Source organism: Rhinolophus sinicus, linkage group LG01 (genome assembly GCF_036562045.2).
Source record: "Rhinolophus sinicus isolate RSC01 linkage group LG01, ASM3656204v1, whole genome shotgun sequence".
Taxonomy (NCBI): domain Eukaryota; kingdom Metazoa; phylum Chordata; class Mammalia; order Chiroptera; family Rhinolophidae; genus Rhinolophus; species Rhinolophus sinicus.
Window position 1 is genome coordinate 146,634,022 of NC_133751.1, and position 20,726 is coordinate 146,654,747.

Consider the following 20,726-nt stretch of genomic DNA (forward strand, 5'->3'; position numbering starts at 1 on the left):
GTACTTGGATTGTTAGTTGTGTAGTAAGTATATGTTTAATTTTATAACTGACAAACTGACTTCCAAAGTGGCTTTACCAATTTTCATTCCCACCAACAATATATGAGTTCCAGTTGCTCTGCATCTTCACCAACATGTTGTATTTTCTTTTTTCTTTTTTTTTCTTTTTTGGTTGAGCCATTCTAATACATATGTAATGTATTTCATCATCTTTGATTTGCATTTTCCTATTGATTAATGATGCAAAGCATTTTTTTATGTGCTTATTTATTGTCAACATCTCCAGTTTTTGTTTGACTCTTTTGCTTATTTTTTAATTGAGCTGTTATTGAGTTGTAAGACTTCTTTATATAGTTTCGATGCCAATATTGATCAGAACTGTGTTCTATAAATATTTATCCCAGTTTGCAGCTGGTCTTCATTTTTTTTAACAATTTTTTTTTTTGAGGAGCAGAAGTTTTTAATTATATTGAAGAACAAAAAGATATTTCTGAGTGCCTGTCATATGCTAAATTTTAATCAGCACAGGAGATAAAGTAATGCCTAAGCTTAAAATTGTACTTTTCCTTTCAACAAAATTGCCATCTATTAGTTTCTATCCTACCTTTTCACTATCTTAGCATGAATATTTTTCACATTTTTAAATATTATTTTAAAGCATGATTTATAAATGTGTACATAATGCTCTCATAGCTATATTTTAACTTATCCAATTATCCCTCTTTATTTTGGGATGTTTTTGTTGATTCCAGTGAATACTGAATAAGAGAAAAGAAATACATGATTATCATCCTGGTGCAGATATCACTGTACACATCTCCAATTATTTTGTTAGCATAAATGCTTACAATTGCAAAGACTGGGACAAAAGCACAGCACTTTGTAATTGTCTCTTTTGAAGGACTACAGATGTCTGGAAGAAAAGATCTAGACTTTCCCTCCTTGTCATGCGGGTATATGACGAAGAGCCTGTCAGGTTGTAGGTTCAGCATATACTTGATGGATGAGTAGTTGGAGAGTAAAAGCATTCCACTGAACTTCATTCTCTCCCCTTCCTCCTGGGAAAGAAAAATACGAGTTCCCTTAACCATCTACCTTGGCTTCTCAGATGGAGGAGTAAGAAGAATGTTTTCTTCTGAGGGAAAACTTGCCGAGGAGATGCATGTTCCCAGAGAGCTAGGTGACAAGCCCTGTTGCTGCTCAGCAATGCCCTTAAGGGGCCCCGCCCCCAGCTGGTATAAAGCCAGGGTGCAGTGGGGCAGCCACAGCTGGCACTCAGCCTCCACAGCACCAGCACCGGCACACGCCATGGCAAGGGAAGTGCACGTCCTGCCCTCCCCACTGAAAGGGGGGCATCCTCCCGCAGGTAGGCTGCCCACCTGCCCTCTGTCCTGTCGCAAGCAAGGGCTTCACGGCTGCTATGGCCCATCCTTCCCCAGAGGCACCCCAACAGAGCACAGGTGCTCACCCTCCCATTGCACCTTTTAACTTCATGCAACCTGATTTCCCCCTATGTCTTTGACCTTTCCAGGCTTGTGTATAAAACCACTTGGGGATTTGTCTTGACCTGGTTGAATTGAAACCTAATTATACATAGGAATACAAGGGTTTGGGTGCTTGGGAAAGTGGGAGGGAGGGAGGTGGGACCTTTCCTTCCTGCCTGTCGGTTAGGGGTGACAACAACTACACCTGGAAGGGGATTCACTGCCATGGAACCCTCCTCCCTAGAGATTCGAGCTCTAAGACTCAGTCTCCCCTAGATGCCTGTACAGCACTTGACTTCGCAGCCAGGCAAATGAGCTTCCACATGGAAGAGAGCAACCGTAATTCTGTCTCCCACCTCCAGTGGGTTGGGCAGTGTTATCAGTGATGTAGTTTGCCTGTCAACAAGCTGAGGAGCACTTTGTAATAAGGACCGAAGCATTGGAGAGGGCGGACTGGGAAAGGCAGCTCTCAAGGTGTTTTGCAAAGCATCCACAGTTCTCTCTTTTTTTTAGTTTTAAATGTGTGCTATTTATATCAACTCTCTGGAGTATGGAATTAGTTTTATTGTACTTAACCATATGGCCATATACATCAACTAAGGCATACAGGCCTATTTTTAGCCCGTTGTATGTTCTTTCAACTGCCTGCCTTCTTTTTTTCCTTTAAGAAAGATCTCAGAAGCTTTATTGTTTTGTTGTTGTCTTTCTCCATTTGTAAAATATATTTATTGGTATAAGTCTTTGGCACCTCTAAGCCAAGTTTATTTCAGTCAACTTTGCCGTGGAGGATGAGGGCCGATACAAAGTGTGCGAGGTATGGAGAACTGACTCAGAGGGTCAGTGGGTTTCCTGGTGGACGCCCCACTGAGAAGAGTCAGAATTTTTACTACTAATTCTGAGTTTCCCGTTCTGGGCACCATGCCCGAGTCTCCTATGGCTGACTCCTGACATTTTGTATTTGTAATTCAACTTAGCAATAGCTTAATATTATCTGTACTTAAAATTAATGGCATTAGCTAATGGTCAGGAACTATATATGCAAATTATTAGAAGAGCAGTCATTATGTAGATAAAGACAAAAAACAAAAGAACACCATTCTCTTCCCAACACTTCCACCCCAGTCCTTAGTATAAAACAGTTAAGCTAAAACCTGATTTGCTAAATCACATTTATGCACAAAGAACACAGAGATAAACTTAACCAAATGAAAGTTTGAATAAAACCACCAGGAACTTTCTGTCCCCACCACTAATGATTGCTAATTACTCTGTGTACATAGCACACCATGACTCCATCAAGCATGTCGCAATGCCTCTGGCATGACAATTAATTATTATGAACTGTGACACTACAGATAAGAGGTTTGGGGTAATGAGAGTGGAGATGAAGGCAGACTTTTGCCTCCCCACTGAGAGCAAGGGAACAAAGAAGCCTCATCCTTCAGCGTGTCTCGCTACCTATTTTAAAGCTGAACCAGTTTGCTATGGTGCAAAATTTTATTTATGGAACAAAAACAATTCATCACCAGAATTCCATGAAATCTTCACCTGATTTTTTATAAGGAATAAACAGATCCATGAAAGTACAAAGCAGACGTGATAGGATGCGAAGGGTCTGACATGGCCTTTGGACCCAGACAGATCTGAGTTTAATCTCTGCTGTTATTTCACATCTCTGAGCCTCAGTTTTCTCATCTCTGAAACAGGGAGTAAGAAATGCCATTGCTATTGTAAGGTTGTTATGACAATTAAAGGAGATAGCTTATGCACGTGAATGTGAATCTCCGTAAAATGCAGGCCTAGTGAAACACATAGCTGTTGGAAAGAATTATCCTCCACAGTCGTAAGACATCAGGGTGTTTGAGGGGTGCATTAGGCACTACTGCAGTCGTCAGACCAAAAGGAAGCTGCAGTGCAGAAGATGCACATGCCTGCCCCATCATAGTTAAAAATGAAACCACTCAAAAGGCAGCCAGCTGTAACTCTTCCCCACCTACATGTGGAGTGCTTAGCGGTTTTTCTTTCCTGTATATTAATACATTGCACCTCTGTTGGCCCTGGTTATAAATTTTATGCCACACTACATTAAACATGACTACATTAAACATGAGCTGTCCTGGGATCTAGCGAGCTTAGCTTTGGATTTTCTGCTTTTTTTCATTTGCCTCACTTTTCAGTTTTATAAGAACCCCATTACACGAACAGCCAAAAAATGTGTGCATAGAAGGTGATGGAGGAAACCAACTACGTAATAAACTAGGAAGATCAGGAGTTCCTGCATTTTTCTTTTCTTTGTTCCCTGCACTTTTAAATTTGATGTAAGTCAAATTTGATTTAAATCAGAACCATCAGAGGGGCCACCACTGAACCCTCAGAGAGAATCAGTTTTCTGGCTCATTAAAGAGAGAGGGAAGTTTGGGGAGTGTATCCCCAAGTGTGAAACCATAGTTGCATAAGGACCAGCATTATTTTTAAAAAAGCAAAATAACAATAACAATAAAACAATAAAGGCTTCATTCTCTCAGCTCCAGTCTGCTCAAGTCAACTTATGGGGTTTGATCTCTGAGGTTCGAGAGAGAAATTGGGAGACCCACTACCCCAAGCATCACGGGGACAGGGGTTTGATGAATGCAAGGACAACTACCATTCTCTCAACACTCATTGTGCCCCTGGCACTGCAAAGAGCCTTGTAGACATGACAATAGCCCTGCAGACTGATGATATCCCATTAGCCTTGTTCACAGAGGAGCAAACTGAAAGTCAGCAAGGTTGAGGGACTTGCCCAAAGCCACACGGCTGGAGGGCAGTGGGGCTGCGATTTAAAAATAAAATGGGCCCCATGCCAAAGTGTTCCTGCTCTAAAGCCCTCTCTCCTTGTTCCACAACTTTCCGATGCCAGTCTTTTGGGTCTTGAATGGCAGCTTAAAATTTGCTGAAAAATCAAATGTAAATGCAAAAGAAATGTTTTGCAAACGTCTAACCTTTTGTTTAAGGCTGTCAAATTGAATATTTTATTAATATGGCAGTTGTCTTTGCAAACATCTAACCTTTTCATTAAAATCTTCAAATAAAAGTTCTAAGTCACAACGCAGAGTTTGCACAAACCTTTGTGTTGTTAGCTTTTTCACATACATTTTCCACTGATCAGCAAAGAAAAAAATAAGCTTAATTTTTCTTGCAGGACTTCCTTTATCTTGACTACCCTCTACTGAAAATTGTGCAAAATGTCCTAACTATAAATCTTAACTGGAAAATTATTACATAGCATTCTAAACTCAAGAGTATGCTTTTGAAGTTATCAACTTGAAGTTATCAACTACAAAAGAAGCCACAACAGTATAACTCTTACTCAGAGGTAGGAAAGCAAAATTTCATTTTCCCCACGTGCATTTAGGTTTTCTAATGAAACTATCCCAAAGAGTATCTCTCTTTTTCACATTTTTTTTCTCTAGTTCATTTTGCTAATTGAGAGGACCTAAAGACTTATGTAATTGTATTCAAAGGCCAGCCAAAATGTTAAATCAATTAATATTTCACTTTGTCCAATTCCAGTTTGTCCTTCTACAAAAGTTCAAAGGACAATATAGTCCCAAAACATGGAATTATGTAAATGATTACAAATTTAAATGAACTTAGTTACAGCAAGACTTTGAAGATGTCCTACGCATCAGACCTACCTGGCATAAGCTAAATGGGCAAGAACATGGTTGTGTTGGGTTGTAAGTGTTTATTTACAATAATTTAAATAGACCTCAGGAGACTAGTGTGAGCAGCAGAGCTTTGAACTTGACCCTCCCATCAACTGGTCCCATCTGGTTCAGTCACCCTAATGTAGTGAGAGCCTTAATCTATATCTCAGTGTACCCATTATAGTATGGGACTATTGTCCTCTGCTTCCTTCTACTGTACATGACTGACCAAGTGAGATTACCTACCAGAACCAGTTTGATACAAGAACAGTGCTCTGGAAATCCAACGTGTGGTTCACTTATGCTTCCTAAATCACTGTTAAAGCCCACAGCCCTACCAGAGAGGATTCAGACTCCTGGATGGAAGTAGGAATCTTCTGGGAGGATTTTTAATTTCCCCTCAAATGTCTCTATTTTATTGTTAAGAATGAAGGACTCCTATTTTTGTGTTCTTTTAAAATTTCTTTTGGCATTTGTCTCTCTGTTAAGTGCCTTATATTCTTTCGGATGGGAGAGAAGTGATAGGTTTTCCTTTGTAAGTAGATGGGAAGAGTTAGAATCATAGTAAGGACTTCATAATAAAGACCATCTAGTTCAACTTCTACCAATTCACCAAAATACCCCTAAGATATTCATGGCAGGTAGACTTCTTTACTTTAACACACTGAGGGACAAAGGACATACAAATGTACTAGGCAATCTACTTCACTTTGAAAAAGACAAACTGTTACATGTAGCCAGACTCTGCTTCTCTGGAATTTTCATTGTTTGGTCTTCATTCTCTCCTCTGGAGAAACATAAAATAAATGTAAATTATAATAACTACAAATATTTAAGTGCCTACCATGTACCAGGTACTTATGTCACCTCTATTCTCTAGAACAACCTGAACAATCAGTATTATTCCCTTTTGAAGGTTCCAGAAACTGAGCCCCCGTGTGGTTTAAGTATCTTGCTCAAGGTCACAGAGTTCAGGAGGGTAGAGCTCTTGGACCCTATATAATATTTTGTCACCAAGAAACTATTTCTTCTCCCACATAACAGCCTCTCAGATCTTTGAAGATGGTACTCTAAGCTCCCTTGAGTCTTTGCTTCTTCAGAAATGATCTTTCCAGATTCCCTAGTTCCTCATATGACACGACTCCCTTCTCCACTCTGGTCACTCTCCTCCGGACATTCTCTGGATTATCAGTGTCCTTTCAAAAGAGTGACACAGAGCTCTGCATTCCAGAGGTCTTCTCATTTTTCACTATTGTTAGTTTTAACGATAACAATTTGCTTCTGTAGTTGGCAATAATAATCAGTCCAGATGGAAGAAAATGTATAGAAGCAAGAGCATCAGGGAAAACAAAAGGAGCAGTAAAAACAAATAATAATTACCATATACCCTATTTTAAAAGCACTTGTCATAAGGAAAATAAAAAATACTGTTGGAAAGGGTACTGAAAACCCAAGCTCTAGCTCTCTTATTTGATTCTTCTTGATAAAAGAGACAATGATGCTGTGAAGACCACCACCCCTCACACAGGGGCACACACTCTTCAGTCTTCCCAAAAAAGTCATCACTTGATTTATTTCACCTCTGTATTCTATGGCTGTTCAGAAGGTATTTGCACATGATCACATTTCTGTTGCTGATTACTTATGAATTTAAAGGAAACCATATATGAGAATAACATTTTTCCCCCTAGACTGCGTCTGAAATTATAAAATTTTAGTGAGAGACTTTTATAGGCAATAAAACAACTTGGTGATTCAAAATGACCAAGTAGAGTTTTTTCCATGAATGCAAGTATGGTTTCACTGTAAGACTTCAATTAGTATAATTAACTACATATCTTCTTAACATGATGAAACAATATATTTTTGAAAAAATATATACATGGCATATATATACATATATAAACATATATATGAACATATATATATAAACATATATATATATGCCTAAGTACATATTATGCTTAAAAGGAAAACACTAAAAGCAATCTTAAAAATTAGGATGACAAAGACATTTACCATCACTACTATTTAAATTATTCTGAAAGAAATAATGTAATTCTTTGCATGTTAATCATTTTTGTACCTGGAAAACCTAAGAATCAATAAAAAAACTATTATAAACAATAAGAGAATTCAGTAAGATCTGGATATAAGAGCAAGTAATATAAGGACAACAATCCGTTAGAGTTATAATCAAAGACTAAACCCCATTTACAATAGCTACAGCAACAACGAAGATAAAATGCATAGGGGATAAATCTAATAATGTGTAAGATTTATGTAAACAATTTACTGAGGGACTCAAATGAATATATAAACAATGGAAAAGTATATCATGTTTTTGAATAGAGAGCTACTAGGAATATAAAGATACAAATTTTCCTTTTAAAAAACTCTATAAATATAAAGCAGTATCCTTAAAAATAACATCAACAGTATTTTTTATAGGAAATTGACACACTGATTCTAAAGTTCATGTAGAAAAATAAATAAGAATAGTGAGTAAAATTCTGCAAAGGAAATGTGACAAAGGAGGACTAATAACACTGTCAGATATTAAAATACATTATAATACTACAATAATTTAAATAGAGTTGTAATGACATATGAATGGAACAGAGAGATTAATGGAACACAGTGGAAATCTAGAAGTAGCCCCCCACACACACACACAAATATATATATGCATATATATACACATGTGTATACATACTTGTAATATACCTGTATATACACATTTACATATATATATATGAGAACTTAATATATGATAAAGATGGCATTTCAAATTAGTAAACAAAATATGGATTATTTTTGTGACTTTTATTTTATTTTTTAATTGTTAGTTTCAAAACAATGTAATAGTTAGACATTATATCCCTCACAAAGTGTTACCCCGCTCCCCCAATCTACCATCCCTCTGACATTGTATATAGCTGTTACAGTTCCACTGACTCTATTCCTTATGCTGTACTCCACATTCTGTGACTATATATATATATTAAATTATAATTGACATTCAGTATTATTCAGCTTCAGGTGTACTCTGAAGTGGTCTGGCATCTACACCGTCCATGAAGTGGTCTCCCTAATAAGACAATTGTCCATCGGATACCCTACAAAATCTTTACAACATTATTGATTATATTCCCCACACGGTCTTTTGTACCCCCATGGCAATCTGGTGGTTACTGCTTATGCTTTCCGATCCCCTCACCTTCTCCCTCATCCCCAGCCCCTCTCGTCTAGCAGCCCTCAGTTTTTCCTCTGTATTTCTGAGACTGTTTCTGATGAGTTTGTTCATTCTGTTCTTTAGATTCCACATATAAGTGAGATCATATGGTATTTGTCTTTCTCCGTCTGACTTATTTCACTTAGCATAATGTTCTCTAGGTCCGTCCATATCGTTGCAAATGGTAAGATTTCATTCTTCTTTATGGCCGAGTAATACTCCATTGTACAACTGTACCACAGTTTCTTAATACAATCATCTACCAATGGGCATTTTGTTTTTTTCCACGTCTTGGCTATTGTGAATAGTGCTGCAATAAACAGAGGGGTGCATAGATTTTTTTTGAATTAGTGTTTTGGATTTCTCTGGATAGATACCTAAGAGTGGAATTGCTGGGTCATAAGGTAGTTCTATTTCCAGTTTTTTGGGATACCTCCATACTGCTTTCCATAGTGGCTGCACCAATCTGCAATCCCACCAACAGTGCATGAGGGTTGCCTTTTCTCCACAATCTCACCACCACTTGTTTGTTGATTTATTGATGATAGCCATTCTGACTGGAGTGAGGTGGTATCTCATTGTGGTTTTTATTTGTTTTCCTCTGATTAGTGAGGTTGAACATTTTTTCATATGTCTGTTTGCCAAAAAGATGGATTTTTTAATATTATCAGAATAATCTTTAAAAAATCTATCATGCCTCCACATGACTTATACAGAATACATTCTAGAAGGGTCAAGGATTTAACTATTATGATCAAAGATTGGTTATACAAAATGAAACCATAAAAGTTCTAGAAGGAAATAAGGAATAATGTTTATAAAACATCAGAGTGGGGATGACTCCTTAGTGATACAAAACTAATAAAAACTTGACAAAAACAGCAAATTTCTGATTGCAAAAACATCATTAACACAAAAGGTAGTAACTGGTAAAATATTTTATATTTGTGATACATCTCATAGATAAAGAGCACCTATGAATCAATAAGAAAAAGACAGGAAAAAGACTAGCAGTCCAATAGAAAAAAAATGAACAAAGAATTTGAACAATTCATAAAAAGAAAATGGCTTCTAAAACACAGACCCAAGCTCAAGCTTTAATAAAATATAAAAATGCAAATTAGAACAATGAGATACCTTTTTTTAAACTTATTGATTGACACAATCAAACGTTTTCTAGCTCACATTGTTGCAAGGAGTAGGGGGAAATAATCCCTCTCACTGTTGCTGGTGAGATTGTAAACTGCAGCAACAACCTCCATGAAAGGACAATTTGACAAGATTTAGCGAAAGTCCAAATATACATGCTCTTAAGAACTAATAAGATCACTTCTAGGAATTTATCCCACAAGTATACTTGCACTTGTGCAAAATTATATTTATAAAACGATATTCATTGCAGCATTGTTTGTAATGACAGTGGATTAGAAACATCTGAAGTGTCTAACATCTGTGAATTGGTTAAATAAACACAGAATGTTCATATGATGAAAATACAAAGATGTTAAAAAGACACCTTTCTATATATATATTGAAATAGAACTTACTTGAAAATATATGATTTAATGAAAAATATGAACAAACAAGATGCAGAATGATGGATATCATATGCTGCCATTCAAAAAGTAACATGTAGGTATACACATTAGAATATCTGTGGATGAATACAGAGGAAACTTACAGCATTAGCAGTATCTAGGGAGATGAACCGGAGGCTGGGAAATAATGGTAGGAGGGAGACTGGAGACCTTTCATGCTTTTTGAATTGTGTGCTTTATATATGTATTATAATCAAACAAATTAAATAATCATTTTAAAAGAACAATGACAAAGTCAATTCACAAGGGCATGGAGAAATAGAACAGGCTTTCCTTATTTTTGACTTTATGGGAGCTGGTTTTAGAAAATTGCCCATCTGACATTCCCATAAAAAGAATTAACAGGTTGAAACAAATCAATGGCCATTTAGTTTTTTTTCTCATTTGAGCTTGTCAGTTTTCAGATGTGCAAATTTTCTGGGAACAGAAGAAAGTATTTGCTTTGATTTGCAATCCGAAATGGGTTGTTCCTTTTCAAAGTTGATTTCATCTGACATTGTTAAACACTTGAGTTGCTGTTAGGTCATCTGTAGCCTAATTAACACTAATTGATCTCTTGAATGGCAGGATTATTAATGCAGTTTAATTACTCATTACAATATCTGAGCTTAGCCAACATCGGAGGTGGGTATCTGGTGGGATCAGAAGCATCTCTGTTGAATAAAATGCCTGTTATCACCTCATACCCTGACTTTTGGCTCATTCTCGGAATTTGGCTTTTGAAAGCTTTAGTTGAAAAAAAAAATGCAAGCCTTGCACAAACTTTAATCTTGTGGGAAAATAGGAGGGTCACATTGTAATTGTCAGTTGCTATCATGAAGAATGTAATTGGTTTGATAACAAGGAAAAATGGTTTTCATTGCAATACCTAAGGGAGTATGTTGTTATCGTCCTCCCCAAATCAAAGATGTAACGGGCTGCCTTTTTAACCTCAGTTCCCCTTCTCTTAACGTAAACAAGCAGACCTCTGGGTGTTTTCCCCTCCCCACCTTGTTTGCACAAAACATATTTTTTTCTTCTCTTATGTGGTTTGTGGGTAGCTTTTGTATTGTGTTGTTTTAGATAAAAGTTTAGATCTTTAAAAAATAAGTTGTAAAATTCACTTAAATCTAAATTCATACCTTGAATACCAAAGCAAGCCTTCTCTTGCTGTTCTAACCTTGATTTCTGTGTTGATGCTTATTTGTTTATAGTAAAAGCTGGAGGAATGCGAATTTCCAAAAAACAAGAAATTGGCATCTTGGAGAGACATACCAAAAAAACAGGATTAGAGAAAACAAGGTAGGAGACTGCTTAATTTCTTCTCCTTTATCAACTCAAGGAGTTTTGAGTGACCTTCCAGAAACCAGAGGCCTCCCTGTATTTTTCCACAAACCAAGGCCCCTGCGGTATTTGCTAAGCAGGGTTAGAGGTAGCCACCAAGCTGGGGTGGGCTGGGGGTCAAGATTGGGGAAGCCTGGTGCAAGGTGACTGGCTACCTACTGGAAGACTCTTTCAGGAACTCCATCACTACCCCGACCCATCCTCCTGCTCTGCGACTCCAGCCTGGCTGTCTTGTACTTAAAAAACACGATCCTAAATGCATTGAAACCTGAAGCACGTCCCTTTATCCTATTTTCACATTAGCCTTTAAAATATTCTCCCTAGGCTGCACTGTTTGCATAATATGCTTTTTGCTGAAGCAAATCTCCTAAATTAAAAATAAATGCCTTTTTGGTTGTTTTAAATTCATCACTCAATTATTTAGACACTACTAATGGACACTATACTTGGCAGAGCCAGAGGCTTATAAATACTGAGGCTGGTTTCTTCCTGCTCCTTCCACCATAACCTTGGTACTTTAAACTATCCCCAGAGCTAAGCAGAGGGCTGTGGGCTGGATGGAATAAGCAAGTGGTCCAACCACCTTATGCCTGGTTAAGGAAAATGAGTGCATTCAAAAAGAAAGAAATGTGTGGAACTGGCTCCTCCAAGTAGTGTAATGAGCGGTGCTTCAGAGACTATTAATTTCAAGATAATTTCTATAGATGAGTTGATAGGTGTTTCAAAAGGAGTCTATTAGAGGATGTTCACGGTACCACCGTAAGAGTTAAAATGGCAACAGTCTCAGAAAGAGAATTAGGAGAGAAATAGACCTTGGAATTTATCTAGTTTTAGATCACTTTTAAAGTTTTCTTTCTGATATCTGTGAAGGAACTTTTTTGAGGATCTTTTCCACTTTAAAATAAAATACTCATTGGTGGCATTAGCAGTCAGTTTTTATTTCTCTTGATACCAGAAAATAACCATCACATGATGAAAGCAAAACTCAAGAATGGGGTGGGAGTCACATATTATTTATCTTCTGACCTACAATCTAGGACAGTTCCTAGAATAGAGAAAGCACTCTCTCTGTAAATGATACCTGACTATTGTTGAATTGCAAGCTGGTCAATTTTGAAAGCCTATTCTGCTACTAAAATGTGTCTTAAGCACAAGCTCTGTTTATAGTGACAAATTTTTTTTAAATTAAAGTTTATTGGGGTGACAATTGTTAGTAAAGTTACATAGATTTCAGGTGTACCATTCTGTATTACATCATCTATAAATCCCATTGTGTGTTCACCACCCAGAGTCAGTTCTCCTTCCATCACCATATATTTGATCCCCTTTACCCTCATCTACCACCCTCTCCCCCCTTACCCTCTGGTAACCACTAAACTATTGTCTGTGTCTATGAGTTTCTGTTTCTCATTTGTTTGTCTTGTTCTTTTGTTGTTTTTGGTTTATATACCACATATCAGTGAAAGCATATGGCTCTCTGCTTTTTCTGTCTGACTTATTTCACTTAGCATTATAGTCTCAAGATCCATCCATGTTGTCATAAATGGTCCTATTTCATTTTTTCTTACCTCCGAATAGTATTCCATTGTGTATATATACCACAACTTCTTCATCCATTCATCTATCGAAGGACATTTTGGTTGTTTCCACATCTTGGCCACCGTAAATAAAGATGCAATGAACATTGGAGCACACATGTCTTTATGGATAAATGTTTTCAGATTTTTTTGGGTAGATACCCAGGAGAGGGATTGCTGGGTCGTATGGTAATTCTATTCGTAATTTTTTGAGGAACCTCCATACTGCCTTCCATAGCGGCTGCACCAATCTGCACTCCCACCAACAGTGTATGAGGGTTCCTTTTTCTCCACAGCTTCTCCAACAAGTACTCCCTAACTCATTTTATGAGGCCAACATTACCCTGATACCAAAACCTGGTAAGGACAACACAAAAAAAGAGAACTACAGACCAATATCTCTGATGAATACAGATGCAAAAATCCTAAACAAAATTCTAGCAAATCGAATGCAACAATGCATTAAAAAGATTATTCATCACGACCAAGTAGGGTTCATCCCAGGGGCACAAGGATGGTTCAACATACACAAATCCATCAATATGATACATCACATAAACAAAATAAAGGACAAAAATCATATGATTATATCAATTGATACAGAAAAAGCATTTGACAAGATACAACATCCATTTGTGATTAAAACACTTAATAAAATGGGTATAGAAGGAAAATACCTTAACATAATAAAGGCCATATATGACAAGCCCTCAGCTAATCTCATAATTAATGGAGAAAAACTGAAGCCCTTTGCTCTACGTTCAGGAACACGACAGGGTTGTCCCCTATCGCCTCTGCTTTTCAACATAGTGTTGGAAGTCCTTGCCAGAGTAATCAGACAAGAGAAAGAAATAAAAGGCATCCAAATTGGGAATGAAGAAGTTAAATTGTCACTCTTTGCAGATGACATGATGTTATATATAAAAAACCCTAAAGACTGCACCAAAAAGCTATTACAGTGACACTTATAACATGCCCGGGCCAGGGCTCAGGAATCATAGCTTGGAAATGACCTCCTAGCTGGCAGCTAGAGGACAAGTCATGTTTCTGTGCACCTCAGAAAATGGGGACTTAATATTCATTTTAACATCAATTGAACATGCAGGACAAGGAGTTGCCTAGAGAGTAATAAACTGGCAATTGGAACCCTCTTTAAAAAAAAAAAAAAACTTAATTGTTTTCTAGTCGTCATTAAAAGATGGAAACTGAACTACTACAGAACTTAAGTAGCAAGAAATAGCTCTAGCTCTCTCTCTCTCTCTCCCTATTTACCAGAGACAGATATAAGTAGGTGGGACCTGAAACTTACAGAATTGGGAGGCCATTTTGAGAAAATAATAAAACGTTACAGATCTGAAATGGCCACGGCCCCTCCCAGGGCCTTGGAAGGAGCCTGTGCAGTGAGAGGCCCTGAAGCTCAAGCCTCGTGAGCTCCACCATCAATCCCCCTCTGCCGTTCACATGTGCTTCATGAGTGTGTGCACGGGATGTGAGTGCCTCATCTTCATGGACAAACAGCTCTCTTTACACTTCCTTGGAGAATAGCTTTTGAAAAATATATCCTAGAAAATAGATTTCTAGGCATCATCAATCTATGTCCATTTCCTAATAACTTCTATCAGCCAACACAAACCATCCAGAAAAAGAAAATACGCCAAGTGCAGAGTTTCCTATAAGAAATTGTACTGCAGGCTCAGCCCTAATTGAAATTCTTCTACAAAATAACTTGGCCTGAGAAAAGAAGCCAGACACAATAGAGTATATATTGCACAATTCATGTTATGACGTTCAAAACCAGTCCAAACTAATTTATGGGGCTTTAAGTCAGGGTAGTGGTTCTCCTTAGGGGGCAGCTGGTTAGACTCGTGTTTTAAGTTTGTGAATATCCACTAAGCTACACACTGATACTATCCTATTTGCACTGTTCTCATGTGTGCTATACTTCGATGAAAAGTTTCAAAAGCAATAATAGCAATAACTTGGCCTACAAAACTTGTGGTAGTGCACGGGCACACAGAGGCAGGAATTCTTGTCTTCTAGATATAGCCAAGCAGAGTGAAAGCTTAAAAGCCAAGTAGACTGCCCTCTATATAAATCATTTAGCCTCGTCACTGGGAATACTTTCAGGTCCTACATGAAGTATCTTTTTATCTTCGCAGTGTCATTGCAAATGTTGCCAAAATACAGACGATGGATGCTCTGAATGACACGCTGGAGAAGGTGAGCCGTGGGTGAGGTGCGTCATGGGATGCTGCCAGTCTATGGTATTTACCCAGCAATCAGGCTGCATGGGTGAACGAGCCAATGACCACTGAGGTTTTTTCCAGCTCAGAGGTTTGATGTCCTTGTGAAAGAATCTGCTCTCAGTCTGAGGAACACAAAGAGGTCTTGGTGAGAAAAGCTGTTTCTCCCAAATTCCTAATATCTATTTAATAAATAATCTCAAAATTAAGATAGAAAATAAGGCAAGAATCATGACACTGAATTGGCAGAACTTTCCTTTGCCATCCCAAATACTTCTTAGAAACATTGGCATGTTTTTATAAAAAGGTAGCTTTGTGTATTGGGAGTTCACCAGTCTTTGGCCTTGCTCCCCACCACTGCATTCCCTAAGGAAATCCTTGATTTGAGGCGAGGTGGGCTAGTGGAGGGTTGCATGGTTTGGGGCTGGAGGAAGGCTGGGCACTGGATGGGTTTATCCAGTAGTCTGTTTACAAAGGTGTTTGACCACTGTTATTTTTATTTCTATGTCTTGGATTTCTTCTAAGTAGCTCAAGGCACCAGAGAGAATGTGGTTTGGTTTTTGATTTAAGAGTTTGTTTTTAAATTTTGTAGGTTAGCTGAGTGAGGGTCCTTATTTTACTTACAGAGGGCAGATACACTGCATTTAAGGTAATGAAGAACCACTCTTTCTGCCGCTCCCACATTTATCGAAGGGAGTGGACTGGGTGTCCTTTATAGAAGGCAGACTTGCTGTTGCTGCCAATATGTGGGATCTCAAAAAGATTAGAGCAGAAACTATGCAGCTAGACCTCTGGGGCCCCATTTGGCACTGGCTCCTCCACTAATGATCTATATGACCTTGAACAAGTTATTTATCCTGTGCCTCAGATTCATCCCTTGTAAAATGGAAATAAGGAAGAGAACATATTTCATAGGGATATTGTGTGGAATAAATGAGTCTGTGTACAGGAAGCTCTTAGCACTATGCCTGGCACGGAGGAATCTGTTTGCACTCTCTGTTCTGGTTTTATGGCAGTGAAATAAAAGATGTATCTGAAGTCCATGGGATGCAAGGCAGATGGTACAAGGCAAGATCTTGATTATAGGCTATAGTTACAGCCTTCTAGTAGTGGTGGGGGCGCTTGGTTCTCTCATCAAATAGACTTCAGGTGAGGTCCTAAGTGATGCTTTGCCTTGCTGGCTTTACAAGAAGGGCAGGGATGGATGACGCCCTGACAGGGCAAGACAAGCTGCCCACTCCTGCATCTCATTCTCTTGCTCCTGCCCACTGAACGCCTCTTCCTCAGGGGCAAGAGAATGCCACAGTTGTTAAGTAGAACTGAATGGCATGTTCCTCTAGAATATATGTTACCCCAAAATAAAATATTTGGAGAGGTCAATAAAGGTTGATTTTATATTAGGTATGATGCAAGAGTCTATACTATTTTTTATAGACATATGTGCATATGTTGGTGACATAAAGGTTTTTTTTTTCCCTTTTAATTAAAAGTATCACTTTATTTCAATGGTAAAAAATCAAATAACAATAATAATAAGTTGCATTTGGAAATCATAAGAAAACATTGAGATGGTGTGTTATTACGAATATTGTTAATAGCAACTATACCTATTTTAAAAACATGAACATTTAGCTCGGTGTTTACTGGAGTAGGACTGTGGCCGAGACTGCATAGGTTACTGGCTGACACAGGTTTCTGCATCAGCCATCAGGTGCCTGGGTCTTATGCTGGCTCTGTCACTCACTAGCTATATGTCCTTGCTCAGGTTTCTTCACTTTACTGTGTCTCTGTTTCCTCATCTGTAAATGCAAATGTGATGGATAGTATCCACTTCACAGAGATGTTGTGAGACTAAAATGAAGTTTTATGACATGTGCACCTAGCACAAAACCAGACATAGTCAGTAAGTGTTAGCATCTATTCCCAGGCAAATGTCCTACAGGGTATCGTTTGGAATCCCAGGCAAAGAATAAGAAGCCAGAAAACCAAGTCCCAAAATTACCACAAGTGACTACTTCTATCTTGAATATGGAAGTTGGTGGGATCCACGTATTTCCTTACAGTTAAGAAAAAGTCCTCCTTGAATCCATAATTCAACCTGAAGTGTAATAGGATTTCATAGTAAAGGTCAACCTGGCATGGAAGAACCAATGCCTCTTAAAACACAGATCGGCTGATTTCAGTGGTTGTCCGGAGCTGGGGGTGGGTGGAGGGCTTGACCACAAAGTGAAAGAAAGGAATTTGGGGGGATGATGGAACGGTTCTATATCTTGATTGTGGTGGCAGTCACAAACTGTAGATACTTGTGAAAACCCGTAGAACTGTATAAGGGTACGTTTCACTGTGGACAAATTATATCTTAATTCTTTTAAATGAAAAAAATGCATAAACTATAAAGCCTCATACAACAAAATTAAGAGACATAATAGATGTAGAGATATAGATATTGATATCTGCTGATAAATTTTCATGTGCAATGCAATGATTTCACACCCACACACACACACACACACACACCCACACACACACAGACACACACACAAAATGTACTGTCATGAAGACCTAACTTCACGCAATTGTCAGGAAGAAATACAATAAAATAGCAGAAATGAGGGTCACGTCCTCTGCATTTATTAACATTCATTCATGCCCTCAACTAGAATTATGTCTAGTTCCAAGAACCCATGCTTATTCTCATGCCAGTTGAAGAACTTAGAGTCTAAGGCAGCAAGAGTACAGCCCAATTCATAGGCTCTCAATAACAATTTAATCATAGCAGGGAATTTCTGTCCATATGCTGTTCATCTCTGGATACCGTACTTTAAAACCAATAACCTAAGGTTTAAGATTTGGGAGATTGAAAAACAATTCACAAACGGTTGGAATTGTACAAATCTAAGTGGGAAACAGCCTAAAATTTCCCATCCCACTGTTTTCCCCACTCCTCTCTGCACACAGACATCTCTCCTCACTACTTTCCTCCTTCCCTCCCTACCTTTCCAACCAGCCTTTCCCACCTCTTCCAGATCTAAATAATGAGAGAATTCGTGTTGCCTGGTGACAGGCCATATGACATGGTATTCCTGACAGAAAAGGAGTTATGTAACCCTGAAACCCTAGGCTAAAAATCTGGGAGACCTGGTCTTCGACCAAATTCCACTTACTTTTTAGAGGTTGTTTGACCTTTTAGAAGTCACGTAGCTCCTCTGAGATTTATGGTTGCTCATTTACTTAATTTTTTTAAGGCAGGGAGTGAGAATGATACTGCCAAATATATTAATTCTCTGGAAAGTTATGGAAGTTAAATTTGGCCACAGTTGTGACACTTCTCCGAACTTAAAAGTACCCAGTTAAAACATTAGTAACAGGGTTGGGTTATGGTGTGGGAGGGGTTGGAATGTTGAAGCCTAGTTAAAGTTGGGCCCACTTTTCAAATTGCCAGATGCCACTGCCAAAGTGAGTGAGATGGATGTGAAATGGAATCCTGGGGGAGAGGAAACTATCAAAGGCATCTGCACATCTAAAAAGGTTTCTCTTGTTCTGTAGATTAACATCACCGTAGGAGTAGCCTTGAGTTTCATTGACTCGAGCTGAATGTTTTGTTTTAAGCACTTTGCTTAACAGGGTGTGGAAATCTGAGTGCCCACGTTCAAGTTGGAAGTTATCACCCTAGAAAGATGAATGAAGAGCTGCCAGGCTGCAATACTACCTGACTTCAGGCTTTAAAACAAAACCTGCCGCTGATTTTCCTGCATCTAGAATTTCTTTCACAGCTCCAGTCGTAAAGACTTTCAACATACTTCTTTTGCTTTTTCTCTGAAACTAAAAATATAGGTTCTGAGGTCAGACCTACCCAAGAGGAAGGTAAATTCTCAATGTGGGAGTTTCTACTGATCTCCTTTCCAAGTTCAATATGTCGGCCCTTATGTGATAGAGCCACAGCAGGGCAGAGTCCTTACACATATACTGGCCTTGAATTCTTTCTCTTGTCCGGTTACCCTAGATTCTCTTACCCTAATGAATCAGACAGGAAACACTTTTCATTCCACAAACGCTGTCATTTTACAAAGACGAATTATAAAAAATCCAAAGCTGCCCCAAAGTTAAGATCCCAGACTGAAGCACAGCTAGTTGTAGGTTGTACTCTAGAAAGCTATTCCTACTTGTTTCTAGTTCAGACTTGAAAATAAAATCTTCCCCTCTCCATTGATACAGAATCTACAACAGAGAATTAAGGCATTTAAGGGGTTTAGTATTTTATTTACAGTTTCATCAATTTTAACGGAAGATTCTTTGTAGACTTTCCACCCCCTATAACCAGGGGGTAGATACAGGAGAAAGAGAACTTCACACTATTGTTGTATATTCAAGAGTTGCTATGAAGTCCTGTTACTGCCTTCCTCCCAACCCCCACCCCCGCAAAAAAAAACCTTGAACATTTGTAATTGAATTATGGGCAGTTTCTCTAAGGCGATAAAATCTTTGCCAGAATTATTTCCCTTTCCTGCTCAATCCCGTTGATTTTTTTCCTCCTCAACTTTCCCAAACCAGTTACAAATGACCAACAGGCTCCAGGGGTAGTCTTTCATTCATATTGATCTGTGGCATTCCCCTCCTGAGAAGCAATTGAGCAGAGCTTTTAGAACCTCAGTTAAATGCCTTAATTAAGATGTAACCCCTAACCCTGTGCATTACTGGTGAGAGTATAAAATGATGCATCCACCATGGAGAACAATATGGCAGTTCCTAAAAAATTAAACATAGAATTGCCACATGTATCCATTTCTGGGTATATACCCCAAATAATTGAAAGCAGAGTCTTGAACAGATATTTTGACACCAGCGTTCATAGCAGCATTATCCACAATATCAAAAGGTGTCCATTGACATATGATAAACAAAATGTGGTATATACACATGCAACAGCCCTAGAAAGGAAGGAAATTCTGACACATGCTACAATAGGAATAAACCTTGAAGACATTATGCTAAATGAAATAAGCCAGATACAAAAGGACAAATTTTGCATGATTCCACTTATATGAGATACCTAGAAGAGTCAAACTCATAGAGACAAAAGGTAGAGTGGTGGTTGCTAGAGGCTGGGGGAGGGGGGATGAGGACTTACTGTTTAATGAATACACAGTTTCAGTTTTATATGATGAAAATTCTGGAGCTGGGTGGTAGTGATGTTTACACAACAATGTAAACATATTTAGTGCTACTAAACTATATACTTAAAAAGTTTGAAATGGTCAATTTTATATTAGGGTTTTTTTATATTAGATTTTTGCCACAATTTTTTAAGTGATCAAGAAATGTAGCCCATCAAAGTGGAGGTAACCCTGGAAATGATCAAATAATGTATTAGTGTCACATGAAGCAATAGTGTGTTCAAACGTACTGTTCTCCTTTCCCCTTTCTTTTCCCATCTCCACCCATCATCACTCTCCTGCCTTAAGAACAACAATCAACATTGTGGCTTTCTCTCTTCCCTCTCAACTTGTCATCTTACCTCATCTCACCTTGGCTAATTGCCCAGATTTCTGTTAAATCAGAATTACTTGTTCATTGCCT

At 38.2% G+C, this 20,726-nt stretch overlaps 1 protein-coding gene across 3 annotated transcripts in view; it reads left to right on the forward strand.

Moving 5' to 3' along the window:
• Positions 1-1,208: 1,208 nt before the first annotated feature.
• Positions 1,209-20,726, forward strand: part of DAPL1 (death associated protein like 1) — a 59,993-nt gene continuing 40,475 nt past the window's right edge. For all 3 annotated transcript variants that reach the window (XR_012497667.1, XR_012497668.1, XM_019727208.2), the window contains exons 1-3: positions 1,209-1,366; positions 11,200-11,287; positions 15,066-15,126. Coding sequence is in view for 1 of the 3 variants with exons in the window: in XM_019727208.2 (XP_019582767.1) it covers positions 1,309-1,366; positions 11,200-11,287; positions 15,066-15,126 (207 nt within the window). In the remaining 2 variants the exon portion in view is untranslated. The remainder of the gene's footprint in view (positions 1,367-11,199; positions 11,288-15,065; positions 15,127-20,726) is intronic.